This window comes from Tetrao urogallus, assembly GCF_951394365.1.
Source record: "Tetrao urogallus genome assembly, chromosome: 14".
Lineage (NCBI taxonomy): Eukaryota > Metazoa > Chordata > Aves > Galliformes > Phasianidae > Tetrao > Tetrao urogallus.
Window position 1 is genome coordinate 172,006 of NC_136827.1, and position 9,553 is coordinate 181,558.

A 9,553-nucleotide genomic window follows, 5' to 3' on the forward strand; every position below is an offset into this window, starting at 1 on the left:
ATGGACGGGCGGGCGGTGCTGATCCACGCGCTGCTGACGGCAGGTGCGGAGCTTGGGGTCCGGCTTCGGGGGGTCCCGGGAGCGGGCGAGGGGTGCGGTGCGTTCGGTCCCGTCTCGTCTTATCTCACCGCGCCTCGCTCCCCGTAGTGTGCTCGGCGGCAGTAGGCGGGTTCGGCCGCGACGGTCCGCACGGCGAGGCGCTTCACAACGAGGTGCTGCTGCACGAGGGCGGCGGCGTGGCGTCGGTCCCGGCCACGGCCCCGCTGCTGGGGGGCACCGCGGAGAAGGAGAGTGGCGGAGCGGCCTCGGGGGACGCGCTGAGCGAGCTGCCGAGAGGTACGTGTGGGCGGCGGGAGAGGGAGCGGGGGGGACTTCGGTCTCGAGGGATTCCCGGAGTGCCCAGCGGAGCTGCCGGCGGGGCCAGGGCGCGGCGGCGAGGCCTCGGCCGGAGTGGGGAGCGGCTCCGGCGGCGGCCGCGGATCGCCGTGGGGAGCATTCGGGGCCGCGCGTCGGGCTCCGGCGGCCCTTCGCTCCGCGCCGGAGGTCTCGAGCGCTCCCGGGTGAGGCGAGCGGCAGTCCGAGCTCGGCCCGGGAGGGGAGAGCCGTGCCGGGGCAGTCCCGGGTCGGTGGCGGGCCGGAACCGCTTTCCTGAGCGCGACCCCGGCGGCGGGGGGGACCGCCGTGACTCAGCGCCGCCCACGCGCGGCTGCTTTTTATGCCCGGGGTTCGTCAGCGAAGAGTCTCGGCCGGGGTGCCGGGGGCGCCGCCCGGCTGTAGAGCGCTCCGAGCGGCCGAGCTCGGCTCCTCTCCCCTGGGTTGGGGGCGGGGAGCGTCCTGGTGGCTGCGTGCGGGTGGGGGGAGCCGCATCTGTCCGGCCCGGAGCTCGGTAACCCGGCACCTGGCGGAGTGCGCTCAGCCCCGAGTGGGTCACCCTCGCCTCGCTCTGCCCTATTCCCTCCTTGTCGACTCTCTGCCCTCCGCCGAGCGTGAGCTCTGCCGAGCTGAGCTGAGCTGAGCCTCTCCCGAAGGAGACCCGGCCCTGCGAAGTGCTGGGGGATCTCCCCCTACCCTTTGAGGGGGCGGTGTGGAAGTGAGGGGAATCGAGGTGGTCTTTTCCACGCATCCCAGCAGGCTCTTGCTGGTGGCTTAGAGGGCAGCAGTAGTCTTGTGGAGCACTCCCTCAGCACCTCTAATTGATCTACAGACAAACAAGATGTTGAAGTTCCCTTCCATCCCCCTGCTGCAGCCCCCCTGGACCCAAAGCACTAACGATAGTGTTGGTATCTGCCTACGTGCCTTGGCCTGGGGCAGTTTTCCCACCTCTGACTTCCAACACAGGGCAGAGCAGGGATGGGGATGATGACAGCAGAGGCCCTCAGTGGGGTGTCTGGGGGTGAGAGGACAGCCCTTGCCCTAGAAGAGCTGCCTGCAGCCTGGAACCTCCCCTGCGCTTGGGGGTTTCTCCAAGCCCCGGTTTCCTGGTGTATCTGTTTCCTCCTTCATCCTTGGAGGATGTTGAAATTGCGCAATGACTTCCTAGACGTGCGGATGGAGTTCTGCAGCACGAGAGGCTGTGCGTGGAGAGGAGGAGCTTGCTGAGGGCTCACTGCGCGAGGGATCTGCTGGGCAGGAGCGTGGAACCAGCTGGTTTGATGTACTGCTGCCCTGTGTCCCCTCCCCAGCTAGCACAGCACTCAGCTCCTGTTCCCACAGTGTCACTGTGGTTACTGAGCACTGTGCTTAGGGAGAGCTGAGCAGTCCCTGTCCAAGCAGTGGGTGCCCTCTGCTATGGGCACCCTGTGAGGCTGTGTGAGGGGCTTGTTTCTGGCACCTGCTCATCTTAAGTTATTCTAGTATGTTGCTGGTTTGCCTCGTGTCTGTAGGGAGTGTGCAAGGAACTTGGTGCTCCAGTTCCCACCAGCCCGGCAGGGAGCTGGCCTCGGACCAAACCCCACCAGCTTCTGCCCTGCAATTAAAGAATACCTCTGCAGTTTGTAGGAATGCTTCCTTTGCTGTCTGCTTGGTTTTGCAAAACCAAAAATTGACCTGGGTTTGCCCTTTTAATCCTGCTCTTGTCCTGTGGGCAAGCATGGTTGTAACCACAGGAAGGAGCATCCCTCAGGGCCATGAATGGGCTCTTATAAAAGGCCAGGGAAATAAAAGCCAGATAACAGCACAATTAGCAATATATATATATATATTTTTTTTTGTGTGTGTGTGTGTGTCTGTGTTCAGTGGAAACTGGTAGGCATAATGGCAGCATTTGAGATGCATAAATTTGAGATGCATCTGTCTTTACCCTGGTTTCTTGATTACTTGCTCCTTTATTTCCTTTAGAATTATTTGTATGAATCAGAAAGGCCATGATATTTGTGAAAATCTGGAAAGATGGAAAAACCTCTGCTTGGGGCAGACAGAACAAAAGGCTGCGCAAATGCCAGGGTTGAGTTGGCCACAGCCACTGAGGCTGTGCTGCTTTGCCTTGTCTTTAAATGACAAACTGAGGTGACCGATGTTTTCTCCTTTTGAAATTGTTTTTCAGTTGCCTTCCTGTCAAAGCCTCAAGGCCCAGTTACTCCCAGGAAGAAGGGGAATGGGAATAAAAGAAGAAAAGGAAAAGGCTTGGGGAAGAAGAGAGACCCATGCCTGCGGAAGTACAAGGATTTCTGCATTCATGGTGAATGCAAATACATCAGAGAGCTGGGTGCTCCATCCTGCATGTGAGTGAGTGCTGCGTGCCGGGGAAGCCTTGTCATTGTTTCTTGAATTCTCCAGGCAGTGCAAAGGAAGAGTGCAGGGGATATTTTTAGTGCTTGTTCCCCATTTGTGCAGGGATTGCTCTGACTCCGTGTCCTCTCTGCACACTGTGCAGCTGGAAGAGCACTGAGAAATTTTGGCCTGGATTTGCTCCTTCAAGCAACCTTGGCTTTGCCAAAATCCATCTGTCCTTAGGGCAGAGGCTCCAACACCCCTTGCCTGCAGGGTGTCAGTCCATCAGCTCAGCAGAGGCTGTGGATTTTGGAGGAGGCAAAATCGCTGTAGGGCCAAGTTGCTGGCAGGTGCCTGGAGGTTGACTTCCCTTCAGCTGTAGTTAGGCCCAGAGAAGTCACTGAGCACCTGAGCAGGCAGGATGGAGGCAGCTGCTTGGGGGATGCCCTGACAAAGCTGTGTGCTGATGGCCCTCTAGCCCTGAGGGGTGGGACTGTGTCTGCACAAGGGTGAGCGTGTTCTCTGTCGAACCCTGTGGGGGGTGCAGGTGGTGAGCAGGAATTGGAGGAGGCAAGCAGAGAGGAGAAATAGTTTGATTGCTGCTGGGCACCTGGACCCAGCACTGCTGCCTCGGGAAGTGGCCAAGGGTGTGCGCCTGATCCCTGCTGACGTGGGCAGAGGTTGAGCTGGTGGATATAAGAGGCTTTGTTCTTTGCTATCAATCCCCTGAGCCACCCAGCCTGGAGCCCAGGGAAGATAATAACTCCTTGGCTTACAGTGCCCAGCAGCTCTCACGCCTGGTGGTTTGTGGGGATCAGGGTCTGCACAGCTCTGTGAACCACTTAGATTTCTGTGCCCGGAGGCCATCAGAAAGTTGTTGGTGGGCTCTTCAACAGAGCTCTCAGGACAACTCCAGGATCAGCTGGGCCTCCTGTCCCACTGTGAGGCAGGCGGCAGCACCAGTGCACGTGGGGCTGGGGCAACCACATCCTCTTCCTTACTAGTGTTCCCTTGGTTCCAGAGGCCAAAGGGGGACGTGTAGAGATATGCAGATGTTAGGGATATTCTACCCTTGGTGCTGGCATCAGCCAACGTCTGGGCTGTCCTTAGGGAAAACAGCCCCATCCCTTCCGTAACAAGGCCTCGTGTCTGTGACTGGTGTCAGATTGTGCCTGTTTGCCTGGCCAGTTCTCTTGGTGGCCGGAGCACACAGTTCACAGCTGGTTTCAGTTGTGCCATCTCAGGCTCTTCTCAATGTCTGTTCCCTCTGGCAGGTCCTGGGGCTGAGGCTGGCTTCTGCTGAGTGGAGTGCTGGGGGCATGGCGCCCAGCTATTCTGCATGGGTGGGAGTGTTGGCATGCAGTGGTGTTAAGAAGCCCTGGTGCTGTGCCCCAGGCAGCACAACTGGATGTAGGGAGGGGCTGACATTGCTTGGCACTGCACAGCATTGGTGGTGCTGGGTGCATCCAGCTGGTCACACTGGCATGCCTTGGCCCACAGGGAGGGCTTGGGTGGCTGCCCCACAGCTCTGATGAGGATCATTATTTCTGGTATGTGAGCAACCTCCCACCTGCCTGTTGGCTAAGAGCAGGGGAAACCCTGCTCCAAGCAAAGCACTGAGGCTTTCCTCTCCCACAGGCTGCAACCTGACTCACACAGCCCACTGCTGTGTGCTCCAGAAACCTGCTTATGAAAGCCTGCTGGGTTCTCCTGTGTCCCTGCTGTCTGTCCCTCTGAGACTTAAACTGGCCTTGCCAGGAGTCTTTATGTGATGCTTGGGGTATGGATGCAGAAGCAGCAGAACTTTCCAGTACCAGGAAGCAGTGGTGCCACCAGATGTGAAAGTTCAGGGTAGGGTCTGTGGGGAATGGGCAGGGTGCTAGTGAGAGCTGAACAGAGGCAGCTTTCTTTGTGCTTAGGTGTAAGGGAACCAACATCCCACTGCTGGCCAACAACATTCTTAAAATCTGTTCTTTTCCCCCAGATGCCAGCCAGGATATCACGGAGAGAGATGCCATGGCCTCTTGCTGCCTGTAGAGCATCCCCCAAGCACGTATGACCACACCACAGCGCTCGCTGTTGTTGCAGTGGTCCTGTCCTCGCTGTGCCTCATCATCATCACAGCCTTGTTGATGTTCAGGTGGGTGGAATGGGGCTGTGCTGCTGGAGCCATGTCACCAGGAAGGCTGCATGTAGGAGCGGTGGGGGCAGCTGCTCCATTCTCTGAGCATCTCTGCTTGGCCTCACAGGTGTCACAAAAGAGGTGTCTACGATGTAGAAAATGAAGAAAAAATAAAGCTGGGCATCACTGTGAATCACTGAAGATGCCAGATGCTGGTGAGGTGAGCCCTTGCTGGGCATGGGGCTGCGGGTACTGCTGCGTGCTGGGAGCTCTGCTTGTTTTGCTGGCTGGGACCCTTGTGTGATCCTGTGCCAGAGCCAGGCACGAGCTTGATGTGTTTGGTGGCCTGAGAGCCCAGGCTGTCCTGCTTGGGCCCAGCCATCTTTGCTTCTCATTCAAACCCCTTTCCTTTGATATTCCTGACCTTTCATTATCTAAACGGAGCTACAATAAAATAAGGAACAGTCTCTTTGGCAGTGTCTGTGGTGATAGAACAAGGGGAAATGACTTCAAGCTCAGAGAGGGGAGACAGGTTAGATATAAGGAAAACGTCTTTTACAGTGATGGTGGTGCCCAGCGACGTGGTTGATGCCCCATCCCTGGAAACTTTCAAGACAAGGCTGGATCAGACCCTGGGCAAACTGATGTCCCTGTGCATTGCAGTTAGACTAGATGGCCTTCAGAGGTTCCTTCCAATTCTGAGGATTCTATGATTCTATTGCCGCCTTCTTTACGTCCCTCCTTGAGCCTGTTGCTGCATGGTTTGGTGACATTTAGCAGTAGTGAAACTGCTTTCCCTGCCTTCCCCGCTGCCCCCCCTGCAATTTGTTCTGTACCCTCTGTCTGATCCACTGAGTCATTTCCCCTCCTTAGATATTGCCTCTATTTATATACATATATAAAAAGCTTCCTTTTCCCTCCCACTTGTTCTTTGCTCATTACTTGCTCCAACGTAATGCCTTGCAGCTGGGCCTGGGAGTGCCCCATGGTGTTTCTCTGCCACTGTGGCTGGGTGTGCTCTTCCCATGTGGCAGTGGTCACCGGGTGCTGGGGTGCCACCAGCCTCGGCTCTGCTCCAAATCCTACGTGTTAGATGATGCGCTAAGTGCATATTCAGACTGTGACCATTTCCTTGATGCTGTGTTTCAGGGCTCGGCACTGATGCAGTTCTACCTCCTGGAAGATGCGAGCCGCAGAGCCAGCGCCGTCCCTGGGACCCTGCAGCACAGCGGGACAAAGCCGCTTTGGGGCTGGCCAGGCAGCAGTGCCACTGCAGGGAGCTTCGGCGACCTCCGGGTGGAGGAGGCTGGGAGCAGTGCTCTCGGGCAGGCTCTGAGCAGAGCCGGCTGCGTAGGGCTCTCCAGAGGCTTGGGGCCGCCCGCTGCAGTGCATGCAGGGGAACAAACTGTGAAAGGCTTGGAGAGCAGGCTCGAGGCTTCCGTAGGCGCAGGAGGGGTGGGAGGGTAACAGCTATTTAACAAGAGAATGTTCCTTTTAAATTATATATTTATTTTAGATAAATTGTACATACTATTTATATTTATTGGAGGTCTGTCTCTGCACCCTTTGTGTAAGCCAAGGTGACCCTTGTGTGGGTCAGACCTCCTTTATTTTTTAAGTGCAATGTAATATTCTAATAAATAACTTTGTAACAAACACTTGAGTTGTTGATTTAAGAGATGTGGGAAGGCGTCAGGTCTCCCAAGGCTGCAGGTGACAACTGGCCCATTCTGGTGGGGTACTGAAACCACCCAGGAGCATCTGTGGAACAGTGGTGCAGATCTCAAGCCTGCTGGCCTTGGGGTGCAGCAGGGCAGCTCCTGTTGGGGCACCCCCAGGGGGAATGGGTTATGAGGAGTGTGGTCTGCCCTGCCCCTTGGAGCTGCAGCTGTGTCAGCCCCACATGTGTTCTTGTACCTTGGCTGGCTCATGAATGGGTGTGATTCTTGGGTACCTGCAGATGAAGCAAAGCCTCATTAAGTTCAGCCACTCTAATCTAAATTCAATGCAGGCAGGAACTGTTAGTAGTTTTTAGCCAGCATTTGGCTGGAGATGCTGAGTTGGAAGTCATAGCTGCTCTGTAGGAGCTGCTGGGTGAACTGAGGGCTGTAGTTACTTGTATCATTTTGGAGTGCGATTTAGAGTCCATTTCTGATTCTGCTGTATAAGACTCACAAATTTATTGTACATCTTCCTTGGCCTTGTATGGGAGGAGCAGAGAGATGTGAAGCAGACAAAAATGGCTATCCCACTGCGGAAAATCTGCTTTCCTCCTGGTCATTTTGCTTTTGTACATATCAAACTTTAATTTCCAAAAGGGAATGCTAAGTTATGTTCACGCCCCTACAATGCGTGCTAAAGTAAAGACAGTAAGTAGTCTGCAAAAGGTTTGTGTTTTGGACAAGTTTAGCCCAAACTTAGCTCTGGCAATGCATGGAATAATCTCTACGCTCAGCTGCTGCCTGGAGAAGGGATTGTGGGTTGCTTAGGAAGTGACTTTACAAGTTCAAATCTCTCGTGCAGCTGGTAAGGCAAAACCTGGGTGTGGGTAGGGGGAATGAAGCAATGCCTGGGCTCTGCAGAGCTTCCCAGGACAGGGGGATTAAAGTGCACAATTATGGCAAATGGGAAGTGGGTTTTTAGCAGGGTGTATCTGTGTGCATTATCACCTGGAGAGCAAAAGCCCCTGGCAGCTGCAGGAAGCCAAGTTACTAGCTCTGCCTTGCACAAACCTTAATGCTGGTTTAGCAAGATTCTCAACTTCGGTCCTTTTCAACGTCTGTTAAATAACTAACCTCTTCAGTTACTGAGCAGGAGGCCCTTTTGTTAAGCCTCACCTTGCTGTACCTCAGCCTCTCTGCACTGCTCTTGCACCCTGCCTCCAGCCCAGAGCACTGTCCTGCTACTCCTTGTGGGCAGCTCTGCTTGACCCAGGCTGGCAGCATTGAAAATAGCCTAGCTGGAATGTTTTTCTGTATACGGCTGGAATTTTTGTGTTGATTTTTGCTCTGTATGGGAAGGCGTGAGGAGGAGGTGTAGGAGTCTGAGTGAAAGCCTTTGCAAACCCCAGCTGGGTGAACAGCAGAAATTGCTGACTGGGGGTGAGCAGGCTCAGAGTGCTCTGCACAGAGAGGAGGGAAGCACAAGGGATGCATGACTGCCGCTGTGGTCCCATCTGTGATGGGACCAAGGCAGTCACTGTCTAGGGGCAGCAAGCTGAGGGACAGTGTCCCAGCCCCTGGACCTCCTCATGTGGATGAGACTGGGAGTAGCGGGGGTGCTCCCTGTGGTGGTAGCTCTGAGAGCCATGAGGCCATGTCAACACTGCTATTCTACCCTGAGCCCTGCTGCCCTCTACATGTCTGCCATGCAGGCCTGCATCCTGGTCTGTGGGGCAAGCAGGGATGTCCAGATACCAGGGATGGTAATCTAACAGGACAGGAAATGGGAACATATTTGAAAGTGTAGAGTGGGAAGATGGCTATATCTGCCTCTGGGCTGGGAAAGGACAGGAGTTCTGTGGATACCCAGAAAGGTCAGGGATGAGGCCCCGTGGAACAGCTCTGGCTGCACTGTGGTACCATGGCAGCATTTCTGTCACCATCTGTGCCACCATTGGGTCCTGCTGAGCCCCAGACACGGTGCAGGGAAGGTGAGCCATGCAGCAGAGGCCTGTTGGCAATTCTGCAGGAATTCACTCAGGCCTCTTACTTCAGCAGCTGGGCCTGGCCGCACACCAGGGGCTCAGTGGTGAGGCCTTTGGGTGCCTGCCCCTGCTCCCCCAGCCCTGGACCCAGGATTACAGGCAGGTGCCTGAAGCAAGATACTGAGCCCTGTCACCCAGCCTGCCTCCCTCAGCTACTCCGTTCCACTGCTGGCACTCCTTGTGCCCCAGCACAGAGCCCTGGGACCTGCAGCACACTTCCTCCTCCATGAGCACTGGCTGTTCTCCAGAGCGAGGCTCACAGGCAAGCAAAATCCCACCTTTGGATTTAATTTAAAAACAAACAAACAAGAAAAAACAAACCCAAACCAACACAGTGTGTTACAGCAGCCTGTTTGATAACCAAGCGCCTCTGGCCTGTGCAGAGCACCTCACAGCTGCAATCCGCACCACCGCCCTGGCAGCGGGTGGGAGCAGAAGAGCTGCAGCACTGCAGGAGCATGGCTCAGACTGCGCTTCTGAGGGAGGCAGCCAAGGAGAAACACCAAAAGCTGTCCTTGCTTTCTCCCTCTGGGAATAGTCACAGCCCTACAAGTGGTTCCATTCCTTCCAGAGGAGGACCATTCGTGGGATGCTCTGGGGGCTGAGAACCTCTCCTATGAAGTCAGGCAGAGGGAGCTGGGCTCGTTCACCTGGAGAAGAGAAGGCTGTGAGGGGACCTCATTGCAGCCTTCCAGTATTTTAAAGGGGATTATAAACAGGAGGGGAATCAACTTTCTACTCGGGTGGACAGCGATACGACAGGGGGGAATGGTTTCAAGCTCAAGGAGGGAAGGTTTGGATTGCACAGCTGCACACAGGGCTGTGGACGCCCCATCCATCCGTGGAGGTGCCAAGGCCAGGTTGGATGGGGCCCTGGGCTGTTATTAAACGTGCAGGTTGGTGGCCCTGCCTGCGGCGGGGTGTTGGAACTCGATGGCCCTCGGGGTCCCTTCCAACCCAAGCCGTTGTGCGATTCTGCGATCCGGTGGTATTTCCTCCCACCCCGCCCTCCCACC

The 9,553-nt window shown here is 55.8% G+C and overlaps 1 protein-coding gene across 1 annotated transcript; it reads left to right on the forward strand.

The window, feature by feature from the left end:
• Nucleotides 1–5,031, forward strand: HBEGF (heparin binding EGF like growth factor; the record flags this gene model as incomplete). The annotated part of the gene is made up of 5 exons (XM_079542419.1): nt 1–43; nt 148–336; nt 2,543–2,720; nt 4,694–4,849; nt 4,959–5,031. The coding sequence occupies 5 exons, from the start codon at nt 1–3 to the stop codon at nt 5,029–5,031; spliced, it is 639 nt and encodes a 212-aa protein (XP_079398545.1).
• Nucleotides 5,032–9,553: the final 4,522 nt, after the last annotated feature.